The 23,637-nt window shown below is 43.3% G+C and overlaps 1 protein-coding gene across 1 annotated transcript; it reads right to left on the reverse strand.

Moving 5' to 3' along the window:
- Window positions 1–1,031: 1,031 nt before the first annotated feature.
- On the reverse strand, window positions 1,032–23,127 carry MED1 (mediator complex subunit 1). The gene is made up of 17 exons (XM_048830471.2): window positions 22,918–23,127; window positions 19,611–19,717; window positions 18,313–18,391; window positions 17,708–17,762; window positions 17,450–17,582; window positions 16,628–16,656; window positions 16,090–16,161; window positions 15,183–15,257; window positions 14,458–14,531; window positions 13,940–14,029; window positions 12,496–12,607; window positions 11,895–12,019; window positions 11,586–11,704; window positions 9,809–10,010; window positions 9,476–9,571; window positions 9,246–9,351; window positions 1,032–7,497 (listed from the first exon to the last, which is right to left on the reverse strand). Exons 1-17 carry the CDS (start codon window positions 22,943–22,945, stop codon window positions 4,263–4,265), a joined length of 4,737 nt encoding a protein of 1,578 aa, XP_048686428.1. The 5' UTR covers window positions 22,946–23,127; the 3' UTR covers window positions 1,032–4,262.
- Between the last annotated feature and the right edge of the window lie 510 nt (window positions 23,128–23,637).

Raw genomic sequence — 23,637 nt, forward strand, 5'->3', positions numbered from 1 at the left:
GTGAACATAAGCTATAATTAAGGGACTTTAAAGGACCACTAGGGATACAGAACTACTGCTCTGTAGCTGTCTTATCCATAAACACATGGCAAACATTTATATTCAACAAGCCAGTGAAACTTGGTGACCATTGGACTACATTGAATTTTTGTGTAACAGAACAGATTAATCCAATAGATTAGCTTCCTGTGCGGAAGCATGTCTCCACCAAACATTTTGCTAGAACTAAACTAGTTGCTAGCTAACACTAGTTCTCCCTTCACTAATGTCAAATTAGTTACAAGAATTCCTGGTCCTGTCCAGTGATTTTAGCAATTCTGAACAAGGACTGTGTATATGCATATACGGTGCCCAGTATGTTGTGGGTACTAACAGAGCTAAATGACAAAAACCTTGTAAACTGAATATATTATTTGATCATCAGTTCTCACTTAAGAGGGCTAGCCATGAAAGGCACAAATCATTAGGGAATACAAATTTTCCTCCCCATTTTATTTGTTCCTCTTTACCATTAAATCAGATGAGGGCTGTAATTCTAAACCAGAGCACTAAAAAACTACACGTTAAGATTCAGTGCTCTGACCCCCAAGACATGCAGCACGGAAGGCACAGCTGGTGGACAAGGGGGGCAAAGATGGCTGCACCCCTGGGATTCTAGTCTGCTGCAGCCCACAGAATAAATTAGGCTGCCAATGGGCTGTGTTACAGCCCAAAATCTACATTAGGCCATGCACTGTGGAGATGGTTTTAGCATAGCCCTTGCACCAAGGCATACAAAGGAGGTGGCCTTATGGTGTACCTGTGCCTGGGGCATTCTCCCCTAGCCTCTTGCAGCACAAGTTCTGGCTCCTGCATGCCACCAGAGCAGTGGACAGAATGTGTCCCGTACTGTCAGAACCAATGTTTCACTGACAGGCGATAGCAATCTTTGATTTCTAAAATGATTTTTTGTAAGAGTGTTGACTTTACATACCTTGAAGTTAAGACAGTTCTTGGGAAGCAGAATGCTTTTAAATAAAGACAAGACAATATTCTTACCAAAGAAATGTATTTGCATGTAAATAAACATGTTTTGTTTTTTTGCAGTATTTCCAAAAAAGTTGAAAGTACACTCTACATTGAAAAAGAATGAAAAATTAGCAGGAAGTATTTACACGGTTGCTCACAAAAAGCAGATCTGAAGACACTTATTTACATAATGACCATTTAGGAAAGAACCATTTTCTTTTAATCTCAACATCCACTTCTTAACCTGAGATTAAAAGGTTTGGCTTTTTAAAAATTTTTTAGTTTGTTTACACATTTATCTTTCCAATACTGAAAGATGTAAAATATCATATAGAATAACAAAAATATTTTAAAAATAAAACATTTGTAAGAGATCAAACATTTACATGTAAAATGTCTGTGTAATATTGACAAGTGTACCTCATCTCTGATCAGTGCAATAGGAGCATCATGCAACTGTTGCCTGACTTTTAATGGCTGTCTTTCTCCCTTACTTAGTGTAAAACAAATAAGTGTATAAAGGGGAAAGGTTACAGTGCATTATAAGTGGACTGAAAAGCTATTTACCTGCTATGACTACTGTTCAGGATTCAGTTTCTCTCGCAGCACTCAAAGTCACAGATGCTTAAAGAGGATGCAACTTTGTTCCCTGTATTTCTTTAGGTGTTAGCAATGATGCCCACCTCTTGCAGGAGAAATTTAGAACCCTGAACTTGAGTCTTAGGTAAGTAGTGAAGGAAACACATTCAGCTGTTTCATTTAAAATATATTTATAATTTAAATCTTAATAATTTGCAAAGCTGAACAATTTTTTAAAAAGCCTTTTACTGAATCTTTTATACTGTTAAAACACCAGTCCATTTTATTGAGAAAATTATTCCTTGAAAACCCAAACCTTGCTTTCCTTTTGTAACAGTGCTGTTAGCTTCAGCTAAGCCGTCACACAATCCAAAGACATTTAAAGGGTTATTTTAAATAAAGCAACTTAAAATGAGACTGACAGAACGAAAACAGATGACAACCTGTTGCCATCTGAACAAGTATTATTTCCAAGATGCAGCCACTCTAGCAGGGTCTCAAGATGGGTGTTGTATTTCTTACATCCTCTTCATTGACACCACAGAGTCATACAATTCTGATACTGCATCAAATAATGTCATTTGCTGCAGGTTTGGACTTTATTTACTATTTTCTATGGGAGTATTGGTGAGAGGGAAGCCATGGAATGCAGACCACTAGGAGCAAGGGATGGAGGTTGGAAAATAAAAGGGAGAGCTATTGTGTTTGAGAGAGAAATTCCTGCCTGCTTTCCATGTGACAACAGCAATTTCAGTATACAGCCCCAAATAGAGCTGAAGACAGGAAGAATGGAAAAGCCTATCGATAGCTGCATAGAAGCCAACCCACCAAAAAGATACGACCATTCCAGTTTTTTAGGGGCTCTACATGAGCCAGAAAAGAGAAGCTGTTTGGCTTGAAAATTATCAGGGGGCTTGACTGTGTGCAAGACAGGAAATATCTACAGTTTAAAGGAAACCTAAACCTTGAAGTCTTTTCAAACTGCAAACCCAAAATAAAGGGTATTCTCAAGCCCACAGGTGAAATCCTGGCCCCATTGAAGTCAGTGGCAAAACTCAGTGGGGCCAGGATTTCACTCAGTGCATTTCCCTGCAAGACCTAAAAGGAGATGGGTTCACAGTACTCGTTAGATACACTGTGTTCCCTTGTCTGCAGGCTCTTCCATGTCTCCTCCTCTATCAAAACAATCCTAAGTGCTTTTGTTTATAAAATGGACTTCTCGTTCCTATCCTCTCAAGGACAGAGACTAGCAGGTCTTGCCTGCCTCTTCCTTTAAAGTCCTGGTGAGAGAGGGAAATCCGCCATTCGGGGAAATTATTGCTTCTATTGCAGCCAATCAGTTTTCACAGAGCCAAGACATTTCAGCATGGTTTTCATCAACATAAGTTCTAACACCGGCACAGGAATGATTCACACCTATTGGTGAGCTAACAACCTCTCGGGGGGGGAGGCATGGGGAATGCTTGTGTGTGTATTACCAGCAGTGCTGCTGTGGAAAAATGTGCTGCACACACACAAAAATTAAAAACTCCCCTTAGGCACTTTTGCAACAAAAAGATTAAAAAAATAAGGCCTGATTCCACAAACCGTTTGCACACACGAGTAACAACAGTTGCACTGACTTCAAATGGGATTTTTTACAATGAATAAAGTTAAGCCTATTCTTAAGTATTTGCAGGATTGGCCCCTAAATGTATCTCTGTAAAGGTTGTGAATTTTCACAGCACTGGGATTCTGGGGAATTTCATTTCCTTTAAACCTAGCAAACAGCGCTCAGATCAGGGCAAAGCATGCTGTGATTTTACCAGCTTTCCCAAAGCTACAGTGGCTTCACATTTTCCAAGCTTTCCTAACCCACAGCTAACCAAGCTCCCACTCTCCCAGAGTCCCTTCAAACCCCGCATCACACCATTTAAATATAGAGACTGCATGAAAACCAAACAGCATGAGGCATTCAAATAGGGGCATAAATAAATAGCTAAAATGCAAGGTCAATCAAACATCGACATAAATATCCTTCATCGCTTTGACCTGGAATAAAACGCTGATGTCCATCAAAACACAGTGCCTGATTTTGCAGAGCTGCTGCTGTCAATGGAAGATGAAGGTCCTCAGCACCTCTAAGAATCAGACACTAAATGATGAAGAAACTCCATAAAAGAAACCTGCAAAGCATTTCTCTTTTCTCCAGCCACCCTTCAAAAAAAGAGAAAACCACAAGCCCCAAACATTAAAATATGCCCTAAAGTTATTAGCTCAAAACTTTCTAAAAATTTCTCATGAAAAGGAGAGGGAGGGGGGAAAAATCTGATTCTCCCACAATAATTTATGTTTCTGCACCAATTTAGGGTCTGTTTCTCCAAACACTTACCCACATGCTTAACTCTACGCCCACTGACTTTACAGGACTATTAATACGTGTAAAATTCAGCATGTGTGTAAATGAGCTGCACACTTGGGGCCACAGTCAGAAGACTGGTTTGCCATTCCCAGTCAGAAAGATCAGCACTCGCAGGTATTCTGTGCAGGTTTTTGAGATCCTCAGGAATACTGTTTTCATTTTAAACCATGTCCCTCAAGGTAAGTGTGGAACTCTGAAATGAACGATTCTTTGCTTGCTATCTCTAGAACCCACTGGGGGTTCTAGAGATCTTTTAAAATTATTTTTTTTTAAATTAATTGCCAATCAGAGCAACATCCATGAGGTCATCATCTTCCTCCCCAATCAAAAAATCAGGGCTTGGCCGAGATGGCCTGTCAGCTGATAGGCTAGCACTACTTGTCATGGACAGAGTCTGGTCAGAAGAAATTGGTGATTTAGACCAACTTTCTGGTTTAATGCTGTGTGACTTCTTCTTGTCTCTGTCTTTGTCACGATCCCTATCTCTGTCACGGTCTTTGTCTTTCACTTTCTTCTTCTCTTTTTTGTGCTTCTTATGTTTTTCTGAACTATATTCCGGCAGTGGCCTAATGCCATCATCAGAGCTGGGACTGTTCTGATAGGATTTCTCTGCTATAGAGGAGCCAGACTCACTCTCACTGTCTATGTTTTGAGGAGTGTATGCTGGTGACTTACTGTGGCTGGGTGAGCAACGTTCATGCTTTGGAGTAGACCCACTGATCAGAGGGGATCCATAGCTTTTGGAAGAAGCCATCTGAGGCCTTAAGCTATCCCCACCTCCTTCCCCAGGTTTCTGCAAGGTTACTTTGGCTTTTATGCTAGGGGAACCACCATCGTGTTTGCTGATGATAATCTTGGCCACTCCAGTACTACCAATGTTTTTGGAATCCGAAGTCTTCTTGGAAGAGTCAACAGATCCTCCAGAAACAGAGACTTTGGATTTGTCTTTGTCACTTTTCTCCCGCTTCCCCTGAAATTCACCTCCAGACATGTTGTGTTTGGAGGACAAAGAATGGCTTGAGGAATTGGAACTTGGCCCCATCTGTCCATCCATTGGGTCTTCACCTCCAGGCCCACTAGTAACAACCCCATGTTTAAGTTTGTCTATGACTGCAATCAAGGATGGCTTCTTGTTTCTGCTTGGAGATTTGCCCTTGGAGCTTCCATGCTGGTTCTGAGATGAAGACATGGAAGAACCACTAGATGAAAAGGAAGATGAAGATGTTGTAGAAGAGTTTGATGAAGGAGGTGGTTTCTGGGACATGGACCCAGAGGATCCCATTCCTGAAGAGGACTTCATATTTGACCCTGATCCAGTCCCAGACATATGTGAGCCCCCAGAACCTGAAGTGATAGGCGATTTTGCTTTAGATGATGGGGGAGTACCTGGAACAGGTTTCATTGGAGAGGCAAGCTTGTCAGAACCCCCTGATGGTCTAGAATGTGAAGGAGAAATGTTTGGTTTACTCATGGAAGGGTTCATAAGTGATGAAGGCTTCCCTTGAGGCTTCATCTTGGTACCTCCGGAACTGCTGCTGAGGCCATGTTTGGTGATAGGGGAGGATCCAGGCTTTCCCACAGACTGAGCTGAGCTTTTTGACTGACCTGAACCTGAGCCACCTTGGCTCAGGTAGAGGCTGCTGCTCATCTTTGAGCCAGAAGACCCTTCTGATTTACTGCTTTTTACTTTGCCTGAGGCAGAAGAGGAGGAGGAAGAGGAGGACGAATGGCTGTGATGGCTTTTGCTGCTCGAGACAGAGCCACTGCTTGTATACTGGCCGTGTGACGGTTTGCCAACAGTCACTGTCCCTTTGGGGATCTGAATTGTGATTTTTGGAATAGGAGGAGTGGCTACACCAGGAGGAGTCTGAGATCTGCCTGAACTTCCAGGAGATTTTGATCCGCCGGAGCTTGCTGGTGGGGTGAAAGGTCTGTTTGATGAACTATGAGAGGGAGATTTCCCTTCTATGTCTGCTTTCTTCCGCTTTGGAAGCTTTTCTTTACTTTTACCATCACTGGACGGGGTCCGGCTGCGTTTTCCTGGCTTACCATCTAGCCCAGGACCCGATAAACTACTCCCAGAGCCATTGCCTTCTTTTACCCGTTTCTGAGACTTTTCCTTTCCCAAATCCCCTGTACTTAGTAAAGGGCTCTGGCTTCCACTGTGATGCTCCATAATGTCAGAGGACCCCAGGGTTTTGCTCGCAGCTGCAATAATACTAAAGTCAACCATGTCTGCCTGATTGCTTCCTTTAAATTTATTTTCTCCCCCGTCACCCCCCAACACTTGCACTCCCAAACTACTTAGGGCCTGGGATGCAAAGCCCTTGAAATCGTCAGCATCTCCACTCTGACTGCTCTCATCGAAGTACTCCTCCCCAAAGCCACTCTGACTCTGACTGTTCAGTAAGTCAGGGTTGAAATCTACTCCTTCAGGGAAAAAATGGTTTGAAGAGTCACTGTTTGGGCTCACAGTCGCATCTGCTATAAGGTCGGCTGGATCAGTGTACGGGGTCTCACTGCTATTTGTCTGAAAGACATCTGGGTCAAATAGGGCACTTTGTGAATGTCCTGAACTAGAAGAGTCCCTTACAGGCGTTCCAATGGGTGGACAGTCCTCGTTAGTGCTGGGGAGCTTGGCAGCCTCCTCTGCTATATCAGAAAGGATATCAGTAACGTCAGCTCCAATGCTGTCTGAACTGGAAAGTCGAACCATCCTCTGAATACTGGGCTGAGAGTGAGGTATAGGCTGGGGGTACGTAGTAGGAGGAGTGCTGCACTGACTGGGCGCTGGAGTAATATGAGGGGTATCCAGAGTATCCGCGGTCATGTTGACATCAAAAATTGGGTTCTGGGAATCAACGTCCATTGAAAACAGCTCTCTCTGAAAATCATCCTCAGTTTGATGCTTGGGCTTATCTGCTGGTGTGCGAGATTTTTTTTTCTTTTGCTTGTTCCCCCCAGGGCCCATTTCCATTCTGGGGGAGCCAGAAGAAGAGTTCTGCCTTTCAAGAGGGCTGCTCCCATACAGAGTGGAGAAGTCCTGAGGAGGATTGTCTTTAAGGAGGTTCATGAGCATCGGGTGGTTCTTGGTGTTGCTTGCTGGTGAGGATACTGGTGGTGGCGTGTGATGGGGAGGGGTTGGACTTGAGCCTATGGTAGACCCCACATTCCCTGTGATCTGCAACAAACTAGTGAGAATAGGGTTCTGAGACACTTTGCTGTAGTCCTCCCCATGGCCCACCGAGTCATGCCTCTCTTTCATGCTCATGCTCATGTTAAACAGGGTAGTGATGGGCCCCCCCGGAAAAGTGTTTGTTGGTGTAGTGGTACCACTCATTGGGTTGCTGCCTGTGGTCATGCCGTACCCTGGGCTGCTGGCGGGGGGCAGGTTTTTCTTCACCATGTCTTCTACTGTCTCTGCAATAAGGGACAGGGCTGGTGTATCTGCCTGAATGGTTTCTGCCTTTCTACGAATGGCTCTCATCGTCACAGGAATGGACATACATCTGCAAGACAGAAAGTGTGAAGGATTTAGTAAGCAATTTGCTCATGTATAGAAACTGTCAACTAAAGAGTTTTAAAAACATTACAGGATTCACTGCAGCTCTGAGAGTTAGGAATTATCTCCCTTTTGCAGGAGGATAAACTAATGCAAATCGCAAGAGACTTGCCTCAGGTCACATGGCAAGACAGCAACTGAGCCAGGAATTGCCAGAATTTAGAATCTTTTGTTCCCTGCTGTATCTATTCATAGCTACTCTATCATACTCCTCTAACCACTGAACAACAGTGCCTCTCTACATTGCCTTTATTAATATTATCTGCTACATTTTTAATTACAATCAAACTTTAATAATTAGTAACTAAGTAATACTTAAGAGAAGAAGGATGATCTTGCAGCTAAAGAGATTGGGAGTTAGGAGGGATAGGTTCTGTTCCCGGCTCTGCCACAGGCTCTATGTGTGACCTTGGGCAAGTCAACTTAATCTGTGCCTCAGTTTCCCCATCTATAAAATAGGAATAATCATACTGACCTGGAAGGTAGGTAATTCATCAACATTGATAAAGAAGTCTGTAGGGTCTCTGTATGTGCAGAGCATTATTAACACCTTGTAGTTTTCTAAATGCTTCCAATGTTGCCTGGGGCTGAGTAATTTTGATAAATGTAAAATCTGGGGGGTGGCAGGGCTATCAAATGTTGGAACTGTGAGTGAGTCACCCTCTAATTCAAAGAGAGGCAGAGACTTTGAAGGCAAATACAAGCTCATCATGAAGCATGAAAACACATACAACTAAGACAGGCATCCAGGAAACAAATATTTAATAAGGTCAGCTGTTGCTGCTCCACAGTTACGATTGGAACCGAGATTCCAATACAGCCCTGGTTTTGCCTCCCTTTCTCCCGACCATCATTTGCCTGAAATCCACAGACAAAGGATGAATGGCTTCAAATCTGGTAGGTTTTGTCCAAGGCTGGCGTAGAAAACTCTCAACAACAGGTGAAGTGCAATAGAAATGGAGTTCTGGAATGATGCCACCCAGACAGAGGTGTTCATCAGAATTCAGAAGTCTTTTAATGATATTTTGTCTCTTTTGTAGCTAAGAAATAGAAAGGATAATGGAAGCCGTATGTACCAGTAGACAGGGCATTAGACAGAGGCTCAAGTGACTTGGCTTATATTCCCATCTCTGCCACTTGCCTGCTCGGTGACCTTGGGCATATGACTGTAAACCTCCGTGCCTCAGTTTCCCCATCTGTATAATGGGAATAATGCTACTTAAGTCATTTGTAAAGTGCTTTGAGATTTATGGATGAAAATTGCTACAAAAGATCTAGGCATTATTATTTATTTGTATTATTGTAACGCTATTACTATTATACAGAGAATTGAGGAGGCTAGAAATCTATGTGGCATGCTTAACACAATGATTGTTAAGCAAGAGTTACTGATATATTAACTCGGTTTCATTAGACACCTTCTATTCAAAATTGGAAGACTACAAATGTTCAGCTATTCAAGCACCCTCTTTGGCTGAACAAACTGTAGTGCTTTATAAATAACTATGGAGGATAGTCTGAGCGAGGTAGCAGATGATACACAACGGGATCTTTCTGCAGAAAAATGAACTGTAGAACCACTGTCCCCTAGATATTTGTGAAGTGCCCACCAGTATCTGGGGGCTAATGTTCTGGGGATTTATAAAAGATGCTCTGAGTAGCATCTTATAGCAGCACAGAGAAGGCCTGGTTTACCTCTGAACAACTTTGGCAATGAAGTCATCTGTGCAGATGAGAGCATCAGAGAGCCCTTTATATAGTTTACAGTTCACATGTGTGGAGTCCTGCACATCCATGACCACTGAAAGACAGAGAGGAGGCATTTGGGAGAAATTAAACTTCCAACTGTAGTGGCAAAAAACAACACCCCTATCTTCACCTGAAATCCATTTATAAATACATGCTTTTCACTGAACCCTACTCACCACACACCAGGGAGTCATTCACAGGATGCTGAAAGGATACACTGAAGCAGGAATCTGAGAGGGGACAAACTTCAAATTGCAGGATCCCAGGAGAATCTGAAAGACACAGGAGCTGGTAAATGCAGCATCTACACAGCACAAGAGACAAAGACAGACATGAGCTCAAATATAGCCATTGAAAAGAAAGAAAAATAAAAAGGTGAAGCAAAGCAGCCTGGGCCTCTAATTTCCTATTCCCCAAACCCGCCGTCTGATTCTAATATGCTACAGAAAACAGTCCAGGATCATCTCCAGTCACAGAATTTTATTTATATTAGTCAATGTGTCACCCACCTTCTTTTAAAACAGTTCGCTTGACACAACTGCCAATCAGTGTGTTGTAGGCCACTTGATGCCTGATCAAGTTGAGGATGAGAGGAACCCGGCCAGGGTGCTGGAAGGTGATTTTACTAATGAGAGTTCCTTGCAGGCTCCTTCCATCTGGAAGAGGAGCATCCTTGTTCAGGAAATAGCAGTGCTGCTGTCCTGGAAGAGCCTAGGAAACAACCTGTGCGTTACCCCAATGGTACTGGATACAAGGAAGTAAAGACAGCTACCAAAGCAAATGCAACTCCAAAATCTGTGTCATGCTAAGTTACCTTTGTGGTTGGAATTGACAAACATTGTAGAGACACTTTCTAAGAATCAAACCCTTTTATAAACTGATTTACAACCTGAACCAACAAAATACCAGTCTAGAAATACCACTGCCAAGAATGATAGTATCACTCTGTACCTCTATACTGCCCCATCAGAGGTTCTCAAAGCACTTTTATACACAGTAAACTTCACTGTCCTTTTGTGAGGTGGTTAAGTATTGATTCATTTTACAGTTGGGGAAATGGAGGCACAGAAGGTGAAATCTTGGCCTCACTGAATTCAATGTGAGTTTTATATTGACTTCAGTGAGCCCAGGATTTCACACAAACTGTTTAAGTGACTTACCCAAAGGTCACACAATGTAGTCAGTGGAACAGCCACATACAGAACCCAAGAATGCTATCTCCCAGATCTCTGCCCTAACCACCACGGTGACATTCCACCTCTCATGGTGCTTGGGTTTTATAATTACACAGTCAAAGTCAATTCCCACTCATTGTACCTGCAATTGCAAAAACATCTATAAACCCACAAAAAGTCCATTCAAATTACATTAAGAATCTGAGATACCTATAGAAGCCAAATAATTCCATGTTAATGTAAACAATCAGTCACTTGCTTTTTACAGATATTGGAATGTTCAATGGAAACTGCATCCTTCAACACAGTAGCCAACCCAGAAAGTACCTTTCTCTTCCCTCCTCACATCAGCTACAAGTTTTCCAGCTCATGGCAGTCACTCAGAGAAGCAGTGGTTTAACAGTACAGATGATTTCAATACCTTCCCATAAATCCAGGCTCCGGCATACCATAATTTTGGCTACCCTCATAGTTCTCATCTGTGCAATTAACCCAATCAAAAGAGCAAGTCTGTCCTTAGGAGGATCAGCTCATTAGCACAGGCACACATTTAAAAGAGGTCATTTATCAAATGTTATTAGACCAAATTGCTGATCTCCTCTGGTCACCTTACATTCTCCACTTGTGTTCTGGTATGTGATTCTCAGTTAAATAGGAACATTAAACAAGACAACCCATGCAGACAAACTCATTGGTTGCACATGCATCGGTTTATTTACCAACACAGTACATCGTGGTTTTGGGTTACCTTTTGTAATGGAGGTAGATCAGTTGCAAAAAGAAACTCTTGCAGTCCAGAGGATGACAAATCCACAGTTAAGACAGGACAATTAACCTACTGTGATTGTGTCTTTTCCAGCATTCTGGCTTGGATAACAGGTTGTGTCTACACACAAAAGCTGTAGCTCTTTAAATATAACTGCATCCACTCTAAGGGCTGTACTGGAATAACTACTGATAAAAACATGCCCCTAATTGACAGTTATACTGGTACAAGAGAAGGCTGGAGTTGTATTTAATAGATTCCAGTCCAGGGTTTCTAACTCTTTTCAAGAGTCTTCAACCTGCCTCTTCTGTGTGCTTAGTTCCCCAGTTCTAGTGACATACTTACTGCATAGAAGCGCATGTTGTGGTTTAAAGGTACAGAATCGGTCTCCTTGGATAACTCAAACTGTGTGATCAGCTCATACAGGGGGACAAATGTTGGCGGGGTGTCAAACAATGGGATTCCTGAGGGGAAACAGCAGAGCATAATGACATCACAGAGCTAAAAGGAGCTGCACAATAACATGGACCTAGTCAATCCTCAAAAGCACATATAAAAGAGAGTATAAGAGTTTGGGTTAAACTCACTTGGTGTGCTTAAAACAATCTACTAGTAAAAGCTAGTGAATACTTGTCTGATAGAGTTACAGCTCACCTGTGCAGCTCTGCAGTTTCTGAATGAAAGGCCGGGATACTGGAATAGGTCGTGGGAACTTCAAGAAGAAGCAAGCTGGCAAGTCAACACTGTTGGCACTGGTGACTGATGAGAAGGATGGAGTCCTAAAACGTTGAAGTTACTTGTTATTTTTTATTACATGCATATTTGTATTTATGTAGGTACATTATGCTCCTATCCCCCGAAAACAATTTCCTGAGTACCATACAAACATTAATGAATTTATCCTCACAACACACTTGTAAGGTAGAAAAGTATTATGATGTATGCACAGAAACATTTTTTAAAGTGTATATATATTTTAAGTGTAAGATACACATTTTATCCTCTGCCCAAACAGAAGTATAGTGTCTGTTACTTCTGAAAAATTACGACACTTGATTAACACCTGAAAACTAGGCTTCACTCATGTCTCAAGTGCAGGGTATTTCACAGATCAGGGCAACATCAAATCCCATGACTGATGATATGACATTGTGTTACTGACATGCCTTGGAAAGATGACTCAAAAGAGTGACAAGCCAGCAGCATCTGAATGAGGCCACTGTGAGAGGCCCCAGCAGAAGTGCCCTTTCCTTACCCTTTGTTGTCAACAGGATGAGATCCCATAATTAATGGTGCAATTGGGAGTTTGTACATAGCCAAGGTTCCTTCGATTGTTATCGACGCGTTCATGCCCAAAGACCGAGGGACTGGAAGGGGAGGCAAGAGAAAGGAGACCATATCAAAACCGGCTGGAAAACCCATTCATGTGTTTTAGAAGTTAAAAATACTGCTCACATAGAGATGTGTTATTTGTCTATGTAGCACCTCTTTTAAAGTTTGATATAGCCTAGTTTGAGTGTGCAGCCTTTTGTTTATGCTATTTGAAGTTCTATTTCTGGAGTGGGCTTGTTACCGGTCAGCAATAACTTGCAGGTGATTTTACAAGCTTGCAGTACACGTCTATGTGCAAAATTATTTATGATTTTGGAGCATTTCAGCCCCAGTGTCTTATTTTTCCAACTTGTCTCGCTTTTTCTAGATACAGAGCTTGGTGTTACTGTATAAAATGCTACCGAAGAGCAAACACCTACGAACAGGTGTGGAAGTTTACTATTCTCGTCCTACAAAAAGCCACACTCATAATCACAGCTGGAACCAGGGGAAAGAATTTTTTTTAGTTTTCTTTTTAAATTAATCAATATAAAATAAACCTAGAGTTAGCCATCCTGGATGAAATTCACTCCAGTGCAGAGGACCAGCATATTTTGAGGGCTTAAGCAGGATTTAAGTGATGCACTGGCTTTGTGCAGGCCTGCACAGAAGTGGATTTCACCTCCAGAGGTCAACTGTATCCAGAAAATGGGAGAAGTGTCCCAGGGTTTGCATGTGCTTATCAAACCTATGTCCGTCACTCTGCCCTTGATTCTCTCATATTGGAGAGCAGTGGTTGCAGACAGCCAAATGGTCATGACTCCCTGATCCTGGCTGTCCAGCCCCAGTGGAAGCTGGAGTAGCAGGGGACCTAGTTTAACTTCTGTCACTGGTGTAAGGTCCTGAATGGACCATTGGCTTTATGTTAGTGGATGACCAAGAGCGCTGGAGCTCTGCTTCGCCCTGCTCCTCTTGCCCTTGGAACACATTGGCCATGACCTCTCCTTTCTGTTATGCCAGAGGCAAGGGGCTGGCTGGCGTAGAAAGCAGAAGAGCCACCTCTGCCAGCTTTCTGCTGGTGAAGACTTCCCCTATGCAGTGTGAATTCTCCATCAGCCAGCTCCAGATAGGAAGGCCATTTTGTGCCGCTTATGAAGGAGAAGCCAGCCATCAATCTTCAGAATTCTACACTTTCCTCAAAAATCTAAACTCTACCACCAGTGAGTCACTCACTCACGCTATAAAGAAGCTGCCGTCTTCTACAATATTCTTGCCTCTGACTTCATAGAAAAGTTTAAACAAAACTAGGAACAAGTTTTAGACAGACTGAAAATCTTATGTGCCTAAAGTACAATCAGTGGCCAGAAGCAGCCTTTTAGGTGACGTACCGTTGTTCTCATGCAAAATAATGGTGGCTCCAGTGCCTTCTTCAAATAAATCATAGGGTGAAACGTAATACTTGAGATTCATCAGATGACCTGTGGGAAAAGGCTGGTTAATGAGGGCCTTGATGGATGAGTTACTCTGATCCTTCATAAAAGTCACTAGCAACCAGACCATACTCACTTTGCAATACTGCACAGCACATGAAGCGCAAAGCTGTTCAAACAGTCGCTCTTTTTAACAGAGGCCAAGATGTCTGACAGAGAGAAACTGTGCATTCTAAATCCAGTATACTGAGTGATTTTGTAAAAGTAAAACTACCCTACTGGATCATGAGATACTTAGAAATATGTAGATGACCACCACTCTTACACTGGCAACTCTTATCCACTATTAGTATCTGCTAATATGAAGCTCAGCTACCATCCGTAAAGGTTTAAGTCACCTGAATAAAATCAGACAACTAAGAAGGGTCTGTTCAATCCCCTTTTCTCTCTTTTGGTTACACAAAAGACACAGATACCTCCACTTCTTGGGGTGAGATACCCAACACTGCCATGAAGAATCTTGTCAAGGGGACTTGCGTTGGTGGCTTGCCTACAACAGAGAGAATAGTACATTTAGGATGTGCTGGAGCATAGCTCGAATCCCAAACGTCTAAGCACTGGTGGCTCCTTTAAGATCTTACAATACACACTTCACAGTCAGATAAAAGTAAATATCTTAAGCTCCACACTATAACTGGAAAATGTCTCAAAGTATTGGCAAAAGGAGTCATCAGTTTCCCCACTAGCTAAGTGGGTTTTAGTCCACTAAACCTAACGTAAGTGGTTCCCAACCTGTTTTGTTGGAACAACCTCTGTGATGGGTGGCTGATCAACCCCATCCCAGGATCTCCTCCTGCTAGATACTAAAAAAGCTGCTGTATCTATTTTGTGTTTTTTTTGGTCAGTCTCTCGTCCACGCTGTCTCTGCTCTTTTTCTATCTCTAATCTCTCTTTTTCATCCTCAGCCTGTTTTTTCCTCACCTTCTATTTCAATTGCTCATTCTGCAGTTAAACACAGACTTTAGAAAAGCCGAAAAAATTATGAACAGTTTCTATAACGCTTTGTATCAACCTCCAGTTGCATGGGGTTGCTCTAATGTAAGCATCAGTTTTTAAAAGGAAGTCAGAAAGTACCGGTCTCATCATGCTGCCAATTCATGCCCAGGTATTGAGAAAATCAAAGGTGTATAAATGTTCTTACCAGTACATCACTGCCATCTTTGAGAGATCCAGCTCCAAAGATTGAAGAGCCAAGTACATTTTAGTTTTAAGTTTGCTTGAAAAAAAGCAATATGGGAAAACAAAAAAAGAATTCAAGAAACTGTACAGAACCTAAAGTTACCTCAGAACTTCAGATTAAATTCTTTACTAAAAGTATTACCCTAATCATGGTATTAAATCACTAAAGACAGTCACTTTTTCCTATTATGGTTTCAATGTAAACTGATAAGACATATAAACAGTGAATGATACAATGTCTCACATCTTAGATTGTATATTATATTTTATCTTCTTTTCTCAATTTGTACAGAGCAAATCATGTACATATGTATTCCTAATTTGGTATCTGTGTACTTCATGATTATAATAAAATATAAAATTAAAGGATTTACACGTACATCTGTGTTTTTTAAATAAAAAATGCACAGAACCACAGAGGAGAAAATGAAAAGAATAAGAATTTTTATGCTTCATAGTCTTAACTTAGGCCCTGATCCTGCAAACATGTATGCACCTGAATAACCCAATGTAAACCCTTTGGGGCAGGGACTGTCTTTTTGTTCTGTGCTTTTACAACGCCTAGCACAATGGGATCCTGATCCACAACTGGGACTCTTAGGCACAATGGTAATTCAAATAAATACACAGAGGATCAGGGCATTGGTAAGGAAATTTGTTAATATTGTTTATCTTGACAGTGACCTTTAAATGCAGTGCTTTTTTATGTATAAAAGACAGATGGTTATCTGTCACACAAGCAGGGGCATGGAAGCCAACAGGACTAGTCACCTGTGTAAAATTAACATGGGTTAAGTGCTTGCAGAATTGGGGCCTAGACTGATTATATAACCATGGGGGCGGGAGGAGAATACACTACATACACTTACTTGTCTCCAGGAAGTTTATAAAGGTTCACAAGCCCCTTTAGATGCTTAGAGAATTCATCAAAGTTTTTCTCTCTAGGAGGAGGAAAAAATTGTCATTGTTAAACAATCTGAATAAATCGTTCATAGTAGATCATTTTATTTTTAAGAATTATTACCTTTATAATACAATTCTTAAATCACTTAGGAATTTACTTTTGCAACATGAAAACTGCGAAAATATGTTTCTTTAATCACTCCTTTAATATTCGCAGTTGATTTAGTTTTAGTTTTTTGTTTTTTAAATGTCTCTGCAAAACACCCTGGTCAAGAGACAATTGTGTGGCCTCGTACAGAGGCTTCAGAGGTACCATGCATGATGAAGAGAGTCAGGAAGCCCTAGCCAAACAAAGCCAGAAAACCTCTTGTGAAAGTGCAAAGACTTTGTGAAGAAGGAACAGTTACCAACTGCTGTACAATTCCTCCCATAAAATAGTACTGCTGATCAATATCAGGAAAAAGAATCTTTTTCAGGATGCAATGAACAGCTGTTTTTGCTCACCTCAGCTGTTGCACCAGTTCTGGACAGCTCTGAAATGGAAAGAACATATACTACATTCATTTCAAATTCATCTGTGACTTTTGAACATTTCTATGACTATAAAATACAGGGACAGAATGAGGTTTCTGACCATTATCTTCTGGTCAGAAAGAGTTTTACACTCACTGCTCTACACCAGCATGGTTCTGATGCCCTGTTTGTCAATCACTTGCAGCACAAATTCATTTAATACTATCTCCTGTTAAACAACTATACCAGTTTTCAAACTTGGGGGCTTTAAGTTGAATACCTAAATCCATATGTAGGTATCTACTAAAAGTGGCATGGTTTTCAGAGGTGCAATTAAATCAATGGGAATTGCAGATGCTACTGCCTCTGAAAAATCAGGCCACTTTTTTATGATGCCTAACTTTAGGCCTCCAAGTTGAAACATTTTGACCCAAGTTTCCATCTTCCATCTACAGAACTGTAAGTTTTATCAATGATAAAGAAATATGCTGAAGAAAACCAATAAAAAGCTGCAGATAACTGTAATTCTGCTTTGTCAATTGATTATACTCTGACTCAAAGAAAAATATGGACCATTATCTAAGTGGTTCTTGTTCACATGCACAGAACTGAACCAATCACCAAATTTAGGAGTGAGAAGGAATCTCCCCATGGAGGTTTTCACCTTCCACTGAAGCCATGAGTAGAGATTTTCTATGAGAACTAGATGGACATATTTTACACAATTGATTCCCTGTGTTTGTGCAGAGGGGAGGCAAACCAACATTGCTTGCCTTTGGCGTTACTCATCTCCTCTTTCTAGGTTATACGTACCACAGGATTTTCTCCATGGTGCGCCACCTTCACATCACACAGCAGCCCTGTAGGATCTAACTGGACTTCCACATAGAACATGTCTGAAGTGATGTAACATTCAGTGCCATTTGCACTAAGGTGAGATCCAAGGCTTACATACAAAACAAAACAAAAATTGCTATGAGATGCACACAAAAAACAATCAAACCAGCAGTGAGATTATGATGATTCTGTACAGATACACAGGAAATGCTTCTGCCACAAAAGAAGACTTACCCATTTTGTCTAGCTATAGACTCCAAGCGATCGGTCATGGCAGGCAGAGATGATACTAAACAGGAAAGACACAAGGCAAGTTTAGATCGAATGACTCTTACTTTTCCCATAGGAGTGTATTCCTTTGGCACTAAGTGCAGTCTCAACTACCCTTCCTCACACACACACGAGCCAACATTACGCACTTGTACAGTTACACATCTGGGTGTGCGCACACATGAATTATCCACATGCAAAATATAGCAGGAGCAATTTTTACAAAGAAAAATACAGCCCACCATCGCAGTCACAACTGCAAAGAAATGAACTGATATTCTTCCATGTTCCCATACCTAATCACTTTTGGGTTGAGGCCAGGCAAATGGTTTAGAATAAAATACTACTGGCAACCTAAACTATGACATTCTACTGTGGCATAAGTGGTAAATATGTGCGTGTGAAAGTGTGCATGCATATATGTCAATGCACATACCATAAACACAAAATGAAACATTTGCTATTTCTGTTTGTTTTTACAATTTAATATTTCTATCATGTTTCATTCTGAACACCATGGAAAGCGTAAGTACATTTTTTGTTGTTACATTTCCAAAGAGTTTACCAACCTTTTAATGCTTTCTGCAAAGTCTCCAAACAGCTCACCAGATGTTGATGGCCCCCAGAGTTCATCGCAACCCGTTTTTCCTAAGTGAAAAGGGAGAAAACAACCCCCATTTGTATGCAATGTTCATCAAGAGTGAGTCATTATAACTATTATTCAGGGCCAAATGTTGTTTATTCAAACAATTTAAAGTAAATTAAATCCCATCCCAGAATTACTCTTCCATTTAGGTCCCTAAAATGAGAACAGGAGCAAGATAACAAAGATATCCACTGCGCACACACCTCTTTTTTTTCCTTAAGCAGCTGATTGAATTGGAGGAACTGACTCTAATAGCTTTTTATATATGCATAATTCTAAACAAACAGAATAATAAAGGAAGAAATGGGGGGAGGGGGAGGGAATAGCCAGGCATGCAAATTTCACACATCACAGAACAATATTTGCAGAAAACTTTTCGTTACCTTTCCCTAGCATGACCAGACGTCCTGATTTTATGGGGACAGTCCTGATATTTGGGGCTTTTTCTTATATAGGCTCCTTTTACCCCCCACCCCCATCCCGATTTTTCACACTTACTATCTGGTCCCCCTATCTTTCCCTTCCCCATTGCTGCCTTTTCAACAAACACACCAGCCGGGCAGTGGTGCTAAAACTGAATGCAACATGCCTAGTATTAGGAACACTTCTACAATAACTTGGTGCAGTGTCTCACAAATTAACTGTACTTCTACCAGAAAAGGAGAATGAATGAGACTGTGCTGCATAACTGCACTAACAGCTAGTTGCCAAAGGGGACTGGTACCTTAGTTCTAAGTAGACACTGCAGTCCAGTGGTTAAGGGCAGCAGGATCATGGGGTCTATTCCTGACTCTGCCAATGTTCCATGGGTGTTAGCCCTTGGGTAAGCTACATCGTCTCTTTGTGTCTGTTCCGATGAAGTGAGCTGTAGCTCACGAAAGCTCATGCTCAAATAAATTTGTTAGTCTCTAAGGTGCCACAAGTACTCCTTTTCTTGTTTCTCCTTAGTCTGTCTTGTCTATTTAAATTATAAACTTTCTCAGGCAGGAACTATTTCTCCCTGTTTCAGTTAGCACAATGGGGACCCTGATCTTGGCTATGCCCTCTAGGTGCAACTGGTAAAACTCTATCTTCTATGAGCGATTGTAAGGATTAATATTTTGCAAATCACGTTGAGATAGCTGGCTGAGGAGTGCTAAAGAAGTATTACTACTAATCCAGACTACATAACTACACCATTCTCCCAGTAAACAATCTCATCCAGACTCCTCCAATTCTCACCATGACTTGACGGACAAGCTTCACCGTTTCAGTCCAAGGTCTGTTTTGGTTAAACTTTGCATGAAGTCTTTCCAAGAGAGAACTCATCTTATTCAGCTTCTCCGTTTCTACAGGACAAATGATATGGGACAACTCAGTCAGGGGGCCTGCCACTGTTTAATCTCCGTGCTGACAATAAAATTCAAACTTTTACAAATAAAAACTCCTGCGAGTTCCAAATAAAAGATGTGTCCTTTGCCCTTAACAGCAACATAAAACAATTCAGAGAAATTTTACTTATTGCCAATTTACTCTTCTCTCTTTTTCACACACTCACACACACAGTTAAATAATGCAAAGATTGTACCAAAGATCATCAAACCCAGGAGACTATAAGACTTCAAATACCTTCTGGGGAAATCAGTAGTACTACATATGTGAGTAAGATGTGAGAGTGGGATTTGGTCCATCTTGTTTAGTCTTGGTATTGCATTATAACTGACTGGGTACCCCTTGCAGACACAAGAGGATGGTTTAAAGACCTGCTGAAACCTCAAGGAAAACAGAAGATAAGAAGTATAGCAGTTCTTTAAAGAGGGGAGGTTCTACTTTTAATCTCCTGTCTCTTATTGCACTGTATACACATAGTTCCTCTCCAACCCTTTTGTTCTACTAACCTCATTGTATGGCAAAGATCCTCCGCACAGACCACCTTCTCTCCCCACCTCCCACTACATATTCCTCAACCATTTGTATTCTGTGAATCTCCAAGAAGGAAGCCACAGATCACAGTTTGAGATCCACTGTAATCACATTCATGTATTCAATTATTTTCTTTTTTTAAAAACACCTTCACAGCACTGAATGGAAGTCAACATAACACACTATAAAGACTCCAACTGGAGCCCATTTACAGTGAAGGACCTGACTGAGGCAGCGACAGTTGGAATGCTGTACAGGAAGGGACTCATGCCCCGACCCAACTGCCAGCACCTCAGAGGGCTCAAAATTCTATGATTTAGAGGTATTCTGACCTGCCTAGTGGGATGGAGCCAATACCGAAGGGTTGGTATCCTGTGGGCACGGTATCATTAGGTTGCAGAGATGTCCTAGAACTGGGATTGCTATTTGCACACTGCAAGGGAGTGACACAATTCGAGATTTCACAGTAAATGGGGTTTCAAGGGACACCATCACTTGAAATCTAGTCATTTTAAAAAAATGAGTGTCATGTCTCAGCCTCCTCCCTAGCACCACAACCCTTACTCATCTCCCACCCTGGTGCGAAGGCGAGGTCATGGGGGGAGGAAGGAGGGCAGAGCACTGCACCTGATGCACAGGATTGCAGTGGCACTCAGATTTGGCCCAGCCACACCTCAACTGTGACAGGAGCCACTGCCGTGGGGTGAGTGCAGGGCAGGCTCATTTACCAACTCCCCCGCCCTCCCCTCTGCACCAGGCCAGGACAAATGAACGTTTGCCTGCTTTTGCACCTGTGGTTTCATTATTTCTGTGGGTCCAACTGAACCCATGCTAATGCCACACCTGCTTTTATTAGAAAAGAAACAGGTTCCTCTATAGTTAGACTCTTTTAAATGTACAGCAATCATCACAGTTTATTTTAGCAACCTCATCTGAGTTGTCAGATCCAAGAAAAACAGAGGGAAACAGCACCTGATGATGTAAGTTACTGCTCATGTAAACACACATCTAGGGACTTTTCAAACTCAGGTTGGTGATGGAATAGATCAGAGGTTCCCAAACTGTGGAGAACACCTCTAGGGCAAGGGAAGCACAACATTATTAGGGGAATGTGAGGACCTGACTGTGCTGTGCTGAAGAGTCTGAGCCAAGAGGGGCCCAGTTGGGTAAGAGAAGCAGATGAGGGGGCTGTGTGGGCAGTCTCAGCTGTTAGGACCAGGTTCCCTGTTCATCTCACTCCCCCACTGCCACTGCTGCCAACTGGCCGTTACCATGCTCTGCTGGGGAAGCCAGAAGGGACTCTGCAAGAAGGAAGCTGTAAGCTGTCCCCCTTACTTTTGATACCCCTGCAGCACAGAGCGCCTTCCTGTCCCCAGCCCTTCAGTACAGCCCCAGGGAACCAAGCCCCAGCTGCCTCCCCTGCTGGACAGGGCCTGAGTAGAGGAAGCAGACAGAGCCTAGTGCCCCAGGGCCAGGCTAAGAGGCCAAAGTCAGGAGGGGGCCACTACTCATAGGGTGCAGCATTCCGCTGCTCTCCTGATCCAAGCAGGGCTCCATTTGCTTCCCTGCACAGGGAGGAGTGTGATAGGCAGGGAGCCAGGTCCCATCAGCCAAGACCACCCCAACCCCTTTAGGGAGTGGAAACTGCCACATGGGACACACCCAATCTGCTCCCCATAGGTAGCAGGCATCCCTCGCTCAACGTGGGTACCAGACACTCACCCCGTGCGTACCAGGCACCCCACACAAGGGCGTGTATGCTCAGGACATGAATCTCCAAAGGAGGGCTCAGCAAAAAAAAAGTTTGGGAACTTCTGGACTAAATTATATCATTCACTGACAGTGTAATAGCAACTGAAGGGGCATGTTTAATGAAGGTGAAGGTGTCTGCAATCTGATCTATTTTATGCTACACCCATCCCCAAAAAGATCTCAAACTCCACTATATAATGCTGTATCTTGATCAAAGCGCAAGCTATTTTGATCAACATAAAGCTTTGCACAGTAGGACCTACTGTAACCTCTCCTGGGCCATATAGGATCATGCTGGATCAACATGGCTTAGGTAGCCGTACGTTCCGTATACCAGGAGACCACGCAGCCCAAGATGAAACATCCCACGCTAAACAGCTGTGCTGTCCTCAGGCTGCTCCCACGAAGATGCAGCAGCCTGGGCTAGGAACCCGTAAGCTCCAGCAACCATTCACATCCCACTGGGGCGACAGGTAGCGAAGAACCCCAGCGTACATGGGCTGTAGTGCTGTGACGGATGTGGGTGGCCGTGGGCCCCCCATGTCGGTCCCCTTCCATGCAGGGTAGCAGAGCAACATGGTAGCAACGGGGGGGGGGGGGGAACGACGTGTGTGTAGGGAGGAAATAACTCCCCATTAGCCCAGCAAAGAGCAGGGAGCAACCTAAATCCCTTGGCGCTGACTGGGGGGGGGGGGGGGGGGAGCTGAACGCAGGGAAGGGGGCGGGGGCAGCAGAATCTCTGAGGGAAGTTGGAGCAGATCGCCCCCTTCCCCAGAAGCCAGGGCTCCCCCTACAGCGTCTGGGGCTCCCCCTTCAGCTCCCCCCCCCCGAGCCCCGCCTCTCCCAGGGCCAGGGCCAAGCCTCCCCGACTCACCCTCGGCGCCCCCCTGTGCCGCCTTCATCCCGTGGGCCGGTGCGGGCCTGGGAGGGGGGGAGGGAGGAGGGCCCCGGGGCAGGCCGCAGGCGCCGGCCTGGCGTAGAGCAGGTACCCGCGGCCAGGCCCCTCCCGCTCGGGCCTCAGTCCGCGGCGGCCGCCGCCAGCCCAACGGCCATGGCTACGCTCCAAACCGCGCGACACTTCCGCCTTCTCGTAGCCACCGAGACGTCTCGCGAGAGCGGAGCGGCGAGACCCGGGATGGGAGCGAGGGGGGGGTGTCATCTCGCGAGACTTGCGGGCCTCACTCTTTCCCTCCGGCCCTCCCCTTCCTCGGGCAGCGGGGCTGGGTCGTGAGAGGTCACAGGCGGGGGGCACGTGTGCGCCCATGCGGTGCCCAGGAGGGTCACAGGGCAGGCAGCGGCTTCTGCAAGGGGAGAGGGAGAAGGGGTGGGGCGTTTTACGTCCGCAGGTGGAAAAAACTGCCACTGAAGCCAAAATGTTACAAAAATATTTAATTGCTGGGGGGGAAAAAAAAACAAAACAACCTAAAAAGTTTTAAACAGAAAAGTTTCATCCCCTTCCCCCTCCCCCCCACTTTGTAAAATAGCTGAAGCAGCAAATCGTGGTTACTGCTGGGGGAAGGGTAGCACACATCTCAAAACCTACCATCCCAACAGCTAAGAGACTTAACATAAGTAATGCAAAAGCAGGGCAAGT

This window comes from Caretta caretta, chromosome 27 (genome assembly GCF_965140235.1).
Source record: "Caretta caretta isolate rCarCar2 chromosome 27, rCarCar1.hap1, whole genome shotgun sequence".
NCBI classification, from domain to species: Eukaryota; Metazoa; Chordata; order Testudines; family Cheloniidae; genus Caretta; species Caretta caretta.